At 35.6% G+C, this 17953-nt stretch overlaps 1 protein-coding gene across 2 annotated transcripts in view; it reads right to left on the bottom strand.

Annotated features, from left to right (window-relative positions):
• LOC120345331 (uncharacterized) overlaps positions 1-11964 on the bottom strand; it is a 64926-nt gene extending 52962 nt beyond the window's left edge. Inside the window, exons 1-6 of one of the 2 annotated variants that reach the window (XM_039414741.2) lie at positions 11714-11964; positions 8412-8506; positions 6885-7040; positions 6357-6486; positions 5687-5908; positions 4476-4645 (exon numbers count right to left, since the gene is read on the bottom strand). In XM_039414741.2, the coding sequence (XP_039270675.2) occupies positions 4476-4645; positions 5687-5908; positions 6357-6486; positions 6885-7040; positions 8412-8506; positions 11714-11879 (939 nt within the window). In that variant the 5' untranslated portion in view covers positions 11880-11964. Of the gene's footprint in view, positions 1-4475; positions 4646-5686; positions 5909-6356; positions 6487-6884; positions 7041-8411; positions 8507-9619; positions 10394-11713 lie in introns of those variants that run through there. The other variant, XM_078115147.1, reaches the window with a different exon arrangement.
• Positions 11965-17953: the final 5989 nt, after the last annotated feature.

The raw sequence follows: 17953 nt of genomic DNA, 5'->3' as shown, positions 1-17953 counted from the left end.
TTGATTTTTTCAAACATAAATAAAACAAAAGTCAATGAGCTATCCTAAAAGTATCCCCTGGCGCAAAGAGACGTGTCGATAGGCACCAGAAAAACTCTGGAATATACAAAAAAAGAAGTTTCCAGAACATTTTTTTCGCAAACCAAAAAAAATTCGGTACTCCAGAAGTATGTGAACCAAGATGGTGGACACCAGAACCTATTATGTGTAACAGGTTAGGGTCAGACCATAATATCAGGTACAAATACGACAAGAGTCACTTGGCTAGTCCCCGAACTCAGAATAGAACTAAAATAAGGAAAATTTGAATAAAATTATGCCCTAACCTGGTACACATACGACATTCCGGTGTCCGCCATCTTGGTTCACATACTTCGGGAGTACAAAAAATTCACATACAAACACCCCAAACAATTTCAGCATGAGTAGGCATGTGAGCTATATGCAATGAAATGAAAGCATAGGTTATGAACTATTTTTGCTACAAAGTACAAACCATTCACTCAACATACAAAAAAGTTATCGAAGTTTATATACATTGTACTCAATTAACCCCATATGCCCAACCTAACCCCCCCCCCCCCCCCCCCCCCTACTTTTCTACAACGATTCCATATTTCCTATTGTTTTTGTCCTGATGATTGGCGCATCATACAAAGAAAACTCACAGCCTTACACCACTTGTTGGCACACTTCACATTTGCACATCCAGTAGTGCAGAGGTGGGCAAATTACGGCAGCAGCAAATTTTATCCAATACGCAAAAACTGCATTGACTTGTTCAGTGCGGTTGTTTCCAATCAATCAGAAATAAAATAAAAAGTTATGTTACCTGCAAACTTATTTGTGATACTTTTGACAAGTTAACTTATTTGTCTGATTACCATTGGTTTTTTAATATACAGCGGATTCAATATGCAAATGCACAGCTTTCAGATAGCGATTTTGTTCATGAGGTGACCCGCAAGACAAAACAATTGCATAACCTTGTGAAAGAATTGCATTTTTCTCGCGTGTGAGGTGCGGTCACATACAATAAACGATGGTCCCCACAAAGGTAAACCTCAAAAGTGAGGTAATCGCTGGTCAGGGACATCTTACACCCCAAAGAAAAAATAAACTGATTACTATTTACAAACTAAAACTGGACTGGTGACTGGACAGAGGGCATTAAGCTGTCTCGATGCATCAATATGAAGATCCTATCACTTATCTAATTCTAAATACCTTTAAGCCTTAAATTCATCTGAAACAATTTACTGGTTAACAATTCACATAGACCAGTGGTTCCCAACCTTTTCTTGTTAAATTTCTGTCTTTGCCTATTTTGGAATTCTTTATTCTTCCCTCCATATGCATAAAACCAAACTGTGCTAATGAACGTTAACAATAATTTGTCACACAGTGGCCAAATTTTTAACATAAGTTTGAAAATGCAATAAAATATGGCAACCTTCCAAAAAGAGCCTTAAAAGTCATCATCTAAATTATTTAGCTGGCCATTACAACACCAACTTATAAAAACACATAATGCTGATCTAACGACCTTATACATATAAAGGACAGCTTGCTTGAAGCCTTGTATAAAGTGACAGCAAAAAGAAATACATAAAATACCAAACGAACAAATCAGAATTGTATTATCGTATTTCAAGGACTAATATAAACCCAAATTACTCCAAAAATCCTCCCTGGAAAGAAAGTCCTTCCCGGTTAGAAAACGCTGACCTGGACATATTTAACCTGAACTGGTGAGTGGAATAAAAGTCTTGGTCAATCATATCATTAACTCATATTATCATGTGAAAAATACAATCACTACTCCAGTCCTAAATTCTATTGTATATAAGTCTCAGCCCTTCGAATACCTTTAACTCAGGAGCTTATCCAGGGAGCATTTGAGGTTTGGACAAGAGAATGACAGGACGGTACCCACCATGTCAAATTTTTCCAATGGGAAGAAAATTATGTCATTTTTGAGGAGGTATTTGCTTTGCATTTGTTGTGATATTGCCAGGGTTGTCCAAAACGAATCGAATATTCGAATATATTCGAATATCATAGTATTCGAATACCTTTTCGGCTGATTTTCGAATAATTACGAATAGTAGCCACTTTTCGCCGTAAACGTGGTGTTTCGTTTTACGGGAATCTTCAAACGACTTTTTACGCTGTCTCACGTATTGTAATGACGATGAAATAGAATCGGCACTTTGATTGTTTATATTCTGTGCGATCGTACGCCGCATAGTGTTGCGACACATTTGCGTGGGTGGACATTGCCGACATTCGTCTACGAGGCTTTTAATTTACAAATTCATTTCCATCACGTCGAAAAATTGACAATTATGGCTTTTCTAGGCCCAATTTTTTGGCCTGATTTTTTTTTTGGGGGCGTCTAATTGAGAAAGTATGTTTATTTTATTTCTATGTGGCCTGCTTATTAGTCTTCTCAAGCATGATTTGTGTAACCTTATATTTGGGTCTTAGGGTCTGCCAATCATGATATTTAATCGCAGGATGGTTATCGTTACTTTAAAGAGAAACATGGCCACTGAGTGAAAGTGATTTGCGACCCTTTCGTTTTGCCGATTCAGCAGAACACGACAGGGACAGGAAAACACAGCTGTGAAATAACCCGTGGACGTACAGTGTAGTACTTATCACATTCCAAAATTATTTTTTTAATAGGTTGTCCAAAATGATTGCCGCTTTACAACTTAAATTTACCGCTCAATTGTTAAAAATAGTTAATTCTGTGAGTATGATTCTACCAAACTAACATGATCTGGTTCTAAACATATAAAATTATTAGCGCATATCACAGGGACACATTTTTCTACCAGTCTTATTGGAGGCCTATATGGAAAAAAAACTTTTTTGAGTGCTAAAAATAGACATCGTCCTATTTGCCATGTGGACTTATTAGCCGGGAAATACGGTATTTATAGCCGTCATTGTTACGATATCCAATAAAATGGTACAAGTTGGAAAAACAAGTTGATTTATTAGAAAATAATTTCTGGCAAATAATTTTGATAACGATAGTTAAAAGTATCGATCCTTTACCAGGATGATTTTTTGTTGCGCAAAATAATCCAATCCTTGACTGGTACCAGCATTTAAAATGTCATGTCGTATTAATTTAATTCCGTTCAACGTAACTCATTGTTGTATGGACAATCTGTGGACATAAAATGTGTGGTAAACTGACCGATATTATTAAATATTGATTCCTATTTTCATATTGAGAAAATAATGAAAGTATTAATACCAAATACCACGGGTATTTGTGGACATGAAATACGTGGTAAACTGCCCAATTATATTTAATTTTGGATTCGTATTTACAAAATAATAATACTATTATATTTCTAAAATGCAACGGCGATCTGTGGCCTTAAAATGTGTGGTAAACTGCCCGATTTACCAACATTTGGGTTATGATTAAAGAACTAAATTAACACGGTAAGGCATTTTAAATAGTGGTATCAGTCATGCATTCGAATATTTTACGCAGCACAAAATCATCCTAGTAAAAACTCCATACTTTTAAATGCAAATCAATGGCAACCATTATCCAAATTAGTTCCCAAAAAGCGGGATAAAGTATAAATTCTTTCTCCGACTTGTGACAATTTTTTCGTGAGTGCGAAAAAAAGAATCAAAAACTAATTATATTCGGCACAGTATCACGGCAATCTGTGGACATAAATTGTGTGGCAAACTCGCGATTAATATTAATTTTTGATTCCTATTTTTGTATTTACAAAATACAACGGCGATCTGTGGACTTAAAAAAGTCAGAAAAATAACTCATACTTTATCCCGCTTTTTGGCAAATAATTTGGATAATGGTTGATATTTAAAAGTATGGGCGTTTTACTAGGATGATTTTGTGTTGCGCAAATATTCAAATCCATCACTGATACCACTATTGCCGTATTAATTTAATTCTGTTAACATGACTCAAGGTATATAAAATATATATATACTGCAATAATCTGCAAATATAAAATGCCTGGTAATATAACTAGGTTGTAACTTGTAGATAGCAGTTATTCCATTGCTTATTGTATGGAAATTCCTACATACATTTAGATAAGCTTCAATTAGTGAATTTTATTTTCGAAGTATTCGAAATTTCATATCCGAAAAAAATAATTTCGAATGTATTCGAAATAGTGAACTATTCGGTATTGGCCATCCCTGGATATTGCTAATATTCTTTACTTTTTGGTTATTAAATAATACTCATTCATGAACACATAATAAACTGCTTGAACTGCATAAAAAAGGGCAAAAGACCAATCGAAGATTGAACGGTAATTTTTATGCCTTAGGAATAAATATTTCTAAATATACAGAGGAATTCAACAAAGAGGTCGGGAATCACTACACTACCACTACTATAATTATAAGCTGTCCTCTCCCACATTGAAGTGAAAAAATTGAATTATCAAAAATGAACTTACCAAATAAAAAGCTATCATTCTCCATCTTGATCTCCCTTCTTTCATATTGAAGAAACAGAAAATATGGATTTCACCAATGACTGCATTGAACAAGCGTTCCTCCCACCAACTTCCGCAGAAATCCGTGTCTTGTGCAACTAGCCAAATCGTCATGATAAACCAATGCACTCCTGGAAGTATTGGTGTAAAATAAACTGATCAATTGCGTGTCTTCACTTCAAAACTTATAAAAAAAATTACCAGCTGTTATACGCGGTAGTACGTGAGTTTTCAAGCGCTTATTGGCAGCGTATGCGTCTAACTGGGTAAATATAATTTTTTAGGCTCTGGATTTCTCGGACATCCTGCAAATACAGTGTAAAACTTTTGTTTCTGTATTTAATTTAAGCTTTCTAGTTTTATTTCGTTTTTCACGCTGTGTTAGACCCCATCTGGGTGTTACTACTCGACAACCAGAGCTGGTTTTTTAGCGTCTCCATCCATCCTGTGAATACTATTCTTATTTTATTCTTCATGTATATGTTAGTTGCGTATTTTCAACATTGATGAAAAAATAAATTACCGTACTGATTACTAAATATATTTTTCGGTTCTATTACATTTGAACCCATGACAATTGCACCTGCATACTACTGCACCTATGGAAAATTTTTTGGTTTTACGGATATTTGAACCCATATTAACCCTAACCCATGGGTTTTAGCACCCGCATAAGTACTCCAGTTATATGGCGATCACAACCCCACATCTATTGTCCAGATCCTTGGTTCTTAAACAGTGGAGCGCACCACACAAGGGGGTGTAGACGTAGAGCTTATTAAAAATATTTGATAGATTTGATTTTGCCCGCCTTATTTTAGATATTTGCATTTCTTTATTTCGGATATTTACGTTCGATCACGTATTTTCAATGTGTTTTTTTTTTTTTAAATAAAACATACCAATATCTGTTATTTGTAACTTATTTATTTTTGAGATGGGGCGCAAAACGTTACAAATTCTAAAAAGGGGTTGCAGGGTCACGGCCCCTTCAAATTTTGAGAACCAATATTATTTTAAACATGATATGTATAATAAAATAGGACAGGCAGCATCAACCAAAAAAGATACCTCTGTCTTGTTACTAAAAAAATGGTGGTAGCTTCTTATATATACTAATAAAGATTCTTGTTGCGAAAGTGAAAATAATAACACAAAAAATTAAAACATACCCACGCCAGCAAGAAGCCATATTGGATAAGCCGTAGCAAAGAGTACAAGAGCAACAATTCTTCCAGCGACCATTCCGACCCTCCATAGGGTTTGCAATGCAAGTCCAGACCATGAGACTCTGTTCTTTCTGCTGTCTTGACTGAATGCAGCTGTTCTCAAAGCTTTGGTGTATGCAGCTATTGCCCAGGCTAGTGATATTAAACTGAAAAATGCTGCAATGCCTGAAAAAAAATTACAAAAAGTATATATGGCTGTAGGTTCAAGGTATGAATGATCTATTTTTGGGTCCTGTTCACAACCCGCCTCTGCATTTCGTGTCGATCATCATTGGTTCAATATTATTAACAAGTAATACGTATAGTGTTTTAATTGTTTCCCGATTCTAATTCGCTCCCTTGGCACTGGCCCTTCACATACTCGTTTCGTTCGGATTATCTGGTAGTGGTACCCGCAAAATTAGTTCAAAAAGGATCGGTGTTTAGCAAACTTGCACCTAATTTTTTTGTGAGGGCTAGATTCAGTAAATCTTTTTTGCCTTATTGAAAAATTGACTGTGTCATCAGAGAATACAGATGTCTGGAGGTCAAAGGTCCCTGGAATAAATATGCAAATCCTCCTAAAATGAATATTTCTATATAAAAAATATTGTTTCTGTGCAATTGGCCTTACCTGTTAGGATATGGTCTTCCTCAGTAACTTTAATCATGATGTACAACTGCAGCACTAATTGAGGAGCAGATTCCAGAAAACTCTCAAACAATCGTAGCATACTCACATCACTCAGCTCAGAATACATAGACTGTGATAAGAAAAACGAGAGAGCAATTGTTAAAGATATTGACACGATGTTGGTATTGCCAAAGATTAAGCAGTAAACACCGTTATCGACAGAAAAAAGTGCTGCAATTATTGGTATAATTTGGGATATCAATATAAATGATTCAAATTAGATTGTGAACTGCGATTGCCACAAGCTGAGGATAGATTATGAATCAAACAATAAATGCAAACAAATTATTTAAAAATTGTAGCTCCTCATTCAATGCTCGTACAAGACATTTTTCAGTGCAAAACGAAAAGCATGAAATCAAAAATATAAGTTTTTCTTGTTTTCCCAGCTTTTCCAAGTTCAGCTTTTGAGTTGAAGCCCTTGACGTAGTGACAAGTTGCCTTTTAAACAAGGTATAAAAGCTGTACCTGATAATCTTCAATTCTTTTTGTCTTTCTTGCACGAAGACCAAACTTCAGCACAGTGATGTATCGTTTTATAGGTCCCATGAGTAATATATGGATGAGAAACATGGAGAAAGTGGCTCGGTGGCCATCCGCTACGTACCACCTTGTACTGAAAACCTTGGAAAACATAAAAAAAAAAGGAATTACAGTTACAGCCATGATGGAAAAGTTGACAAAGACAGAAAAAAATAATAAAATTCAATATTGGTTCTAATTTGATAATTTCAGGGTTTTAGGAATAATTTTGAGCAGGAGCTGAGAGCCGTAACGTTTTGTGGGTCTGGTATAGTTTAGTAACAAATATATTTCTAGTAAAGTCAAGTTTATTTTTTCCAACCAGTAAAAAAAATATCACACGAGCACAAATTACGAGAAAATGATGATTTACACAGTTTTACTGGAGAAGGGAAGTCGCGGGGAACCAAAGCTGGTTATCGAGCAGCGACAACCGAAGTGGGCATAGTATGACTATTTTTGCATACCTTATTCCTAACCGCCACCTGAATACGTCATCCAAAAATTATGTCACTGTGACATCACAATCACGTCATAGGTCTTGTCAAAAAGTAGCAATGATAGCGCAAAATGATGTCTGCCCCAACGATAACAAACTCACTAGTACCAATGCTCTCTCATATAGGAATCGTTACGGCAAGACAGAGTATGACTTTGTTTTTAACGTAGCTTGATCGATTTTGGCACGTTTTGGAGGACGGTCCGTGTATTTTGGCAGGCCTTATTACATGACTGTGACGTAATTTTTAGATGACATAGTCAGACGCGATTAGGAATGACATATGCAAAAATTGTTGAGCCACGCCCAATGGAAGTACCCGTGGTACCAAACTATTCTAGACCCAGTTCACTAACCATCTAATTACTTTTTCACATTTATAAATATCTAATACTTCTCAAAAAGAATGAAATCTATCCATTTCATCTCATAATTTTTCCTGATTCAATTTCTAATATCAATTTAAAATAATCAAGATGGAGTTATAAATTGTTAAACTTTATTTTTGTACGCCTTGGGCTTGTACCATAGTTTTGAGTTTTAAATTCTGCTTCCACGATAGTGCATTTCATGGTAGTGGTCACACTTAAAACCTCAATGGGTATGGCGTTGGAGCCCGACTCGGAGCTAAAAAAAATTGGTCAAGCTAGAAACACAAATTTGGATATTCCCCTAGACCCCTAGTATGTGCACCAGAATAGGGTTATGCGATAATTTTATTCTGATTTTCTTTATTTTAGTTCTATTACAAGTTCGGGGACTGTCTGTGTTAGCCACTGAATATCCCCCCTGCTCATAGACTTCAGTCCCTTTACACAACTCGATGTAAAAGTAGGCAAACAAAATTAGTTACCTCCATATTGGTACAGATACTTCTGGACCGACCAAATTTGAATATACGGGAGCCATTGTGGTTTTAGCCAGCTTCCAAGACCTGGCTTTTTTAAAACTTATTTTCTATAAAAGCAAATTACCTGCATGATAATAGATGGCACAATCAAAAACGTAAGAGTGAGTCCCGCCCATATCTTTTCATCTAGTTTCCAATAAACAAGTGTGACAAGGATATCTAGAAAAAGAAAAGAAAAAATGATTTCTTTATAGTAATGCACCACTCGGGGTATAAATGAAGAAATAGAAGTTTATTGAAGGAAATACAGTATGCCAATGTGCACCAGTTCTCAGCCGGGAAATTTTCATCTATATTTAATAATTAATATATTACCGTATGTCTCGGTGGTGAGGCAGATCGTGCTAAGCGTCAGGAATATGCTCGTCACCAGACCTCTGATTACCCTGCATGAGTTTGAATTAGGGGCAAAAGCATTGCTGGACTCCTCAGCACCTTAGGATGGTTCCTATAACCGCTGATCGGTTGCGGCTTCCTCCCCCATCAAGTCCATGCTTTCTAAAACAACTAGCTAACTAATCCAGTACCCGACATGGACTGGTGACCGGAGAAGATGTCGTGGGTGCCCTATGTATGCTAATCCTATCCTATATAGACGCACACATTGTTAACTATTAAAATTCTTCAAAAGTCAGACTGAGAATTCATTCTCAGACCAGGTTACATCACCCACAGACTGGATTTTGATATCATGTTTAGGATGGAATTGAAACAGTGTGCAATTATCAGCGCCAACTAAAAACGATAAGATATCATAAAAACGATTTAAGTCTGTTTACAGTTCCGAATAAAGTTGTCGGATTTTCACCTATCAACAACACAGGTAAAGACTGAAGTCCAAATCTTATGTTTGTATGCCCCTTAACGAATAAATATCCGGGGTGTAATAAATCGGGTAGGCAATTTAAAAAATACTGAAACAGTAAGAATCCGACCCCTCCACTTACCGGTACTGGCATATGCTGAATACTTGACAATATACAGGGTTTCCGTAAAGTCCCTTGACAATTTCAATTATATTATGAAGTCAGTTCTCAATTTATCTTATTTCTTAACAAGGTTTGTTGTTTTTAATCAGTAATTGTTTTTTAAGTATTTTACCTTAAATTTATACAATAAAAGGTATCGATAAATTCCCTACGCAATTTTTAAAAAAATTTAAGACTTCATAGACACCATATATACCAATCACTACTAATCTTAAACCTTTGTCAAACTGTAGGCATGCAAATTTGAGATCGTCTAATGAAACTTTTATTACAAGTCTCTCACCTTGCATACTCCTCTAGTCCTCTGATGAGCTTTTTATTAAATAATCTTCATAATATACTTTTCCTCCCTCGTCTTATACAAATATTCTTCTCATATTCTGAAATTCATTTCTTCACCAACTAACATAACAGTAAATTTCACCAACATGGCAGCATCAACATACAGACATACCTCTTCTTAGCATTCCAAATGAGACGCTTTTCTAATCCACTCACGACATCCAAAAGAGAACATGTCGATAACATATTTTTATTTCCTGTACTTGCTGCAACATCAATTTTTATTAACTCTGCATAGCATCACAATTGAGATGCTATTTTTCACTCATGATTTCCATAAAACCATGATGTGTCGATAACATACTTTTATTTCCTGTACTTCTGTACTTGCTGCAACAGCTATTTTTATCAACTCTTCTTAGTATTACAACTGAGACGCTTTCTTATTTCACTCACTGACAACCAAAAAAACATGAGCCAAAAGCTTTTTTTTTTTCTTGTACTCCTGTACTTGCAGACTTGCAACCGCCTTTCACATCAAAGCCTCTCCTATTCCCTTCCATTTTTTAATTGACTGATTAATGTATTTTTAAAATCTATACAGCAATATCGTCACTCCAAATTTTCTATTTAGATGCTTTTCTATTTTCAGATTTTACTTGTGACTTCCATAAAATCATAAGCCGATAACCAGATAACATATATTTTATTTCTTGTACCTCTGTACTTCTGTATTTCAAAATGCCATGCACATCCAGACATCAGAGCCTCTCTTATTTCATTTAATAATCAATGAATTTTTTAAATCAATATCTTTCCTTCAGATTTTTTATTTCCTTGCTGACTTCTTAACTCTGTAACTATTCATTCTCAAATTCGTTTTTCCAGAAATTATCCTTCGCATGTTCCTGTATATAGGCACGGGTATACCAAGCTTCCAGGCTTTTGTGCGATCACATTGATCTCAGCATCTACTAATCTTGGAAAATATTGAATCATGAATAGTGAAAATATTCACTAGGCCTAGTTAATTAACAGTAAAATTCAAAGGCTGCACTTCTTGCCCTGTTACCAGTGATCTGGTGATTGGTGTGTTAAAATTCACTACCACAGTACCAAGTAGGTCAGCCTATAGACAGATAGACCAGGAGTGCACAACACAAGGAACGCCATTCGCTCAAACGTGGCAAGCTAACGGTTTTGTAAAAAACAAATATTTATGATATACAGATATACATTAAAATATCATGTTTATATCGAAAGACACTTGAATGGTCATGTTTATCCACAAATTGCTAGCTCGTGGCCTTGTTTTCAAAAGATAGTTGCTAAAAATAAGTAGGTAGGCTAGCCTACAGTACAGCAGTAAAGTGGGCGAAACGTGATTTTCCACTTATCGTTGATGATAATAAAGTATGTTTATGCCGTAATAATATAAATTGGCATATATTCATTCACACCAAAGCGACTACCTGACTACCGTACAGTACGGCACACTATCCAAATTCCAAGAATTTCCCTCTATTCGGCTCAATAAAACAAACACTCCACGTGTCTCACAAACGAGGGGCACCTGGCACCACACCAGATGCGTCATATCGCGCCATGCTTGTCTCAATAATAATCCAAATTAATCACGGCTGTCACGTGACCAAACTTGCCGTTTTTTGCTAAAAACTCTGGCATGCCACAGTAAAAATTTTTTTCCTCCAGTGAATCGGATCATTTTTTCCCGAGGAATTCAATGATGACGTTATTAGATTGCACTTTTTGTAGTATTTTGCGCAACTTCAGAAATCATTCAGGATATTATATCGTTTTAATAAATAGATATTCGTTATTATATATTATTATTTAAATTTGTTTGATGTGTGTTTTACAATGTTCGTTTACAATACCAAGGATTGTGCATGGCACGCGACAAGATTATTTCAAAAAATTTGGCATGTATTCTCATTTGAGTTGAGCACCTCTGCTATAGACTACTCTAAGATAGTTGAGATGTTAAATATTATACTTTAAAAGTTCAAGCCTTCGCCGGTACTAGCCTAATTGAGACTCCAATTCGTAAATACTGGAAGAATAATAATCTTACCAGTGACGATGTCTGCAAGATAAGTTCCCATTGACACCAGTACAACGCCGATATCCAACCATGTAAAGCTGTAAACTGGAGCTGGTCTTGATTTTCTCTTTTCACTGGGTATGGGTGACATAAATGCCCCACGATTTCGGGGTACAGATTGATAATTAGATCCCATTTTGCGAATTTAGTTGAGACATTGACAAAAAATACGGTACTCGAAACGTTGCCTCGCAGTTACATTGGCGCGATTATTTTGAATTTTGACTACGGATCACTCAAGCGTGACGACCCTTGACCCCAACAAAAATCCTTCCTGGACTTTATTTTGGATGTTTCCCCGAGCTTCGATTTCCTTGTTTATTTCCGTAACAATTACAAATCATCATTGAAAATAAAAATTTTCTTCAAAAGGCTATTACTTTTTTTCGCTATGACGTCATTAAAATTATGTGACTCTACGTGTCCATATATTTGAGCATAGCTCTCTTGTTCTATCTTTAGCATCTCGCCGCTGATATTATTAAATAATAAAAACTAACTCGTTTTCTCCACAGGTGTCATGGTTCCATGCGAGAACGCAATAAGTAATTATCATGTCTTCGCGGCACAAAATATTTGTTGAGAGAAATTTCCGATTTAGGGGGATAAACACCGAAATAAAGATTTTTACGGCTTAAATAACACGTCACGCGGGCGAAAACACTCGGAGATTTAAATAAAATACAATCGCAAACGTCATTAGGGACTTTATTTTTCAGCGCTCAAGGGCCGGGAAAAGTCCACATGCATAATTACTATTAGCAATTGAACGGCTTTTTTATGCTACAAATCTACATAAATTCATTTGCACTTCTCCATTGTGTAAACGGTAGTTTGACCTGGTGGTTGTTCAAAGCAATGACATTAAACAACATGATGCGCAACTCCGGCATTTTTGTCCGAAGATCGTATTCGATAGCACGCTCCAATGCACATACTTGACGAGACGAAAACGAGCGGATGTGTGCTGCTTTCAAGGCGTAGCACGAATGGTGTTCGTGCCTGCTTTGACAGTTGTTGTCGATTTTAATGATATTTTTGAAAGTTGGGGTAAAAAGAAATCGGTAAAAGTTAGGTGAATACTATTGTTGTATATCACACCCGGGCATCGCACTGTCAAGTACATGTGGGAAAGCCAGCCTTTGTCAAATACTACGAAGTTATTAATTCAGTACGGTACGTAGTTGCCCATTTGCCGAAATTACATATTTACTTACCCCTTATGGTTTCAAATAGTTCATGCACCTCCAGTTAGATTTTTTTAATCAGTGAGGATATATACTCATTGTTGATTGCTGCTCATTGTAACATACTATTACGCATTCACTTTTATTTGCGTATTGAATCAAAGTGTTAACAAGTTCACCTAACATTTCACTCATACCGGTCTATATTGTATAGTCTGATTTCTCAAGTATTTGGAGCCACGAATGCTTGTAATTTTCTGACTAAACCCTTTTATTAGTTGGTTTATATACCAAATTCAGTAAAATATTTTTTAAATAAAACATGAGATATTGGATTTATTAGCTTTTCCATTCTGAATCATATAGACTGCTTTATTTATTCTTAACGAAAATTAATAAATCTCCTCTCTTTCTTCAGATGTGAAAGTTGTGGACAAACCTGTCTAAGCATTGTGAGACTCTTGCAGCACAAGAGGCAATAGCAGAAATAGTAAGTATATCAATCAAGTAATTAAGCCGACATAAAGCAAAACTTTCAACTATTCGTCTAATCTCAATTTCCTATTATTTATTCACAGGACAACTATAGCAGACGGGGAGATATCAGAAGTCTGGCGACATATCAGTGACAGTGTGATTCCAAGAAATATAATGCAATTGAAAATAGAAAATTGCAATAGAAAAACAACCTATGGAGGCATGCAAAGACATTTGACCCTCCGGTAGAGTTGTGTATGGCCCCCACATCCTGCAGGGCTTGGGGAAAATAACTAAAAATTCCAAAGCGTAAGATTGCATAAGCGGTCTTATTTGTAAAAAGGCACAAAACACGCCAGACATACTTAAAACAGCTTTGGAAATGAGGATTACGGGTACCTCACTGCACCTGTGTTATATTTGGTTCATCAACTTTTGGTAGTACTATAGAAGAAATTCCGGAAGGGGTATAATCATCATTCATGATAAAATACTATCATATATTTTTTGAACAACTTCAATCTAGACCAGGGGTCTCAAACTCGCGGTCCCAGAGAACTTCCAGTGCGGCCCTCGAACGCTTAACAATAATTGTAATAGTATTTTTGAAGTTTTTTTTTTATCTAAATGTAATAGACTTTTCAAACCTTCTAAAGTGAAATTGATTATTCACACAGAAAACAATTTACTGAAAGTAGTTTTGGAATATTAATTTTTTTGTCCACATTTTGACCCAATTAAGAATACACATCAAGCTAGCAAAAGAATACTTGAATAAAACACTTGAGTAATTAAATTAAACGCAAAGTACATGAAGAAGGTGGCATTTTCGAAGAAAATGGGAGTTGTAACATTTCTGCTCTTCACAAAATTCTGAAGCACATTGTTTAATTTGTCATATTTCCGTCAATACAATCAAAAAACACAATAAGCTCAGCAGTCAATATGACAAATTCGAAGACCAACTTCGAACAGAAAATTTCCATGTGTTTGTATATTAATATAATTATACAACGACTTAGATACTAAAAATCAATATCAATAATAATTCAAACAATCCTATGCCACGCAATGTAGTGCGAAATGTCTTGTCGAAAAAATCTGTCATTTGTTTTTTTACTGATCTATACATGAAATGATAAAAGTAACTTTTTTGCATTACTGGAATTAATTAAACATTCGTAAAGATCCAGATAAACCCATGATCATGTGGCCTCGTTAGTTAGAGTTGGTACTATAAAATCATTTCAGACTGGCCTTAGTATGCTGGTGACACAAAAAAGATGCCAAACGCCAGGACAAATGTAATTATTGAAACATTGAGTTTATTACTGTAGTATTTTTGTTAATTTTAGGTTCATATATTTAGATTAAGTTATTTTTGGTGTATGTATTATTCTTTCCTTATTCAAAGCTTGTTCAAAAATGATTTTGATGGTTGTACATAGAATTTTACGATTTTTTATAATAAATACTGTAACTTGCAAATGTTGCAATAATAGTGGAATGCAAATATTAATATGTAATTGCATTTGAAATTGAAGAAAATAATAAAACTTAATCCAACTGTTTAGTTGCATCACGATATATGTCACAAACTAAAACTATCTTAAAAATATCTTTTAAGTATACATTATCAAAAACTGTTTGCGGCTCTTTTTACAATTTTCAAAATGCAATGCGGCTCTCGAAAACCCATGAGTTTGACACCACTGATCTTCTCTAGACGATTCAAGCATTGCTTTGGGAAATTATATCACTTCAATTAAATTGAAATAATCTCGCTATATTAAATACAAAATCGTTGCTATCATAAAGGTAAACCAATTCAGCCACTCGAAATATATTGGCCTTCACAAAGCAATGGAGGCAAAATTGAGAGTTCATGAGCTATGAACATTTGTTCTTTTCTTTGTCTTGAACTTTCCATACTCCACAGCCCCTATTAATTTTTTTTAATTTTAATTACCATGTGATGGTCATACATATCTTTAACTTGTATTTTCTGTCATGATGTATTATCTCAATGTGCCAAACTATCAATTAGTGTGCATATTCTGCTTCCAGATGACATAAATGTATTGTCATGTTTATTACCTCAGCTTGGAGTATTGACAAGAAAAAGGTGCCAGTAAATTAGGTAAAAAAATTTTCAACTCATTGTTATAATCAGAATTCACAATCAATAGGAATTATAAACAGCCAACAATCAGTGAGAATTATATGCGAAATTCCTCAGAATAAATTTGTCTAAAATCGGAGGAAGGCAAAAAATATAGGTAGTTTCCATCCACACAAGCATTTCAAGAAGACTTGCTCGAGCCAAACTAAATGAGCATCGTCAGGTGATCGGTAAGGCTGCAAGTTGAATTCAGCCCTGCAACCTCCTGCATAGAAGATAATATTAATTAGTGGGCTATGAGCTAAATTCCTAAATTTAAACAAACCTATCTACGATGCATTATGTACCAGCAATGTTACCTACGATTAACTGAATATGTAATATGTCTAATAAATTCACCTACAAAAGCAAGTTCGATAGGTGCAAACTTTGTGTTATGGAATTGTATCGCAGCACAGTTTTGTATGACACCCTCTTTAAATGAAATTTCAATGATTAAGCGCAAACATTAAAATTACTAACTTTGAACTTCCACACAAATCTTTCCGCTATCGCGTTTGTAATCTTCTCTGATAAAAAAAAACGTCTATGATGTCCAGAATTGCTCTTTACAGCTTGCCTGTTATTCCAGCTTTCCAAGTAAGCAAAACTTCTTAGATATAGAGATTATTTTGTTTCGTTACAGGCGCAAAAAGGCAGGTACTACACGTAAAAAATACGCCGAGTAGCAAAAGCGAGCGGAAAACGGACGCGAAAGGCGACGAGAAATATGTGCACGGAGCGTATCATGAAATACAATGTTTTGCCTGTAGTCTTATGGAGTGACGTCAGAGTTGCCTATCATGTTGTTTAATGTCATTGTTCAAAGGTACTGGTAGTGAATTTTGGAGACGTTAGGCAAGCCAAGAAGTCTGTAATTGTTGTGTATTTATCACACACAGTAATTGTTTTTGCATTGCTCAATAGTGAAGTAAACGATTGAAATTTTACGTGTCGTAAACGTATATGCAGAAAATACCTTGAAGCGCAAAGAGCACATGTTTATTGCGTGTTTAATTTTACGTAAAACTTAAGTTGACTTCACTAGGTATTGCAAACTGAGCGGAAAAAAGAGAATGTATGATGACCAGTATTTTTGTATGGCTTTATACATACGAAGGGGCTCTCGAAGTATGCGAACCAAGATGGCGGACATCGGAATGTAAGATGTGTACTAGGTTAGGGTTAGGACATAATTTTAGGTATAAATACTACGGGAGGCTCTTGGCTAGTCTTCGAACTGATAATAGGATTAAAATAAGGAAAATTGGAAAAAAATTATCGCCTAACCCTAACCTGTTACCCATGTTACGTTCCGATGTCCGCCATATTGGTTCGCATACTTCGGGAGCACCCATACGACAGTGAAAGGCGAAATTGTACCCTGATGCGTTTTATGCCTAAGCAATCTGAGCAATGACGCCATGAGATCAACACTCTTGCAGCGCCATCTTATTATAAAGCAACCTGCCCATTACATAATCATTTTTCTAAAGCAAAAAGGGCGAGCGCGAAGTTCATAAAATTTTTCAAAGGGGGGCGTGGCTCAAAAAGTTTAAGAACTACTGGTGTAGTCATATAATCATTTATTTCCGAATTGCCTATTTTTAAAAAGTTGTTGTTATACTGTATAGAAGTGGTTCCCAACCTTCTATGGCTCATGGCCGACCACAAATCTATCCACCTGAAAATGTTTAATGTAGGCCAATAGTGGGCTCACTGGTTGAGAATCGGTGTTCTATCATTCCTGAAACGTTAAAACATTGAAAAATATCATTTTAACACGGTAATACCAAACAAAATCGCTTTTCTCATTAACTACAGGATCAATTGCTTCGTAATTTTCAGTGGTTAGAGGTTGTATTTTTCGCTAGGGGGGTATTACTTGTATTTCTTACTAACTTTTCTATGAATCCTATGAGATTTGTTATTTCATCAAAAAATTTCGTTATATTTTTTTATTTTTCATGCGAACACGGTTTTCAATCCGCCAAGCGTGATGGCCGTTTCCGATATGAAGCGTCACTACGCGAAAGTCGTAGATTAATTGGTACCGGTAGGTACGCTACGAAAAGTACTATGTTTTAGACTTCGTGTCCATATATTTGAGCATCACTCTGTTGTTTTAGGTAGTAATTGCATCAGTCATTAACATACTTCTTATACCCTGCAGCCTGTTTCAGACCTCTATATATCGAAACTGGAAGACCGTTCGAGGTATCTAGTAAATTACGCACAAGTTACGCACGTATATTTGTAACGCATGTGCATTATGTTGGCGAGTAATTGTTTTCTCATCATTAATGACCTCCTGCTCATGCTAATCTAATATGCGCTACAGCTCGTGCCTGATGAGTAAGAATAGCATATTCAACCTGAATCAGG

Source organism: Styela clava, chromosome 8 (genome assembly GCF_964204865.1).
Source record: "Styela clava chromosome 8, kaStyClav1.hap1.2, whole genome shotgun sequence".
Classification (NCBI taxonomy): Eukaryota; Metazoa; Chordata; class Ascidiacea; order Stolidobranchia; family Styelidae; genus Styela; species Styela clava.
The sequence above is the reverse complement of the archived record's forward strand: the minus strand, read 5'-3'. Positions and strand labels throughout refer to the sequence as shown.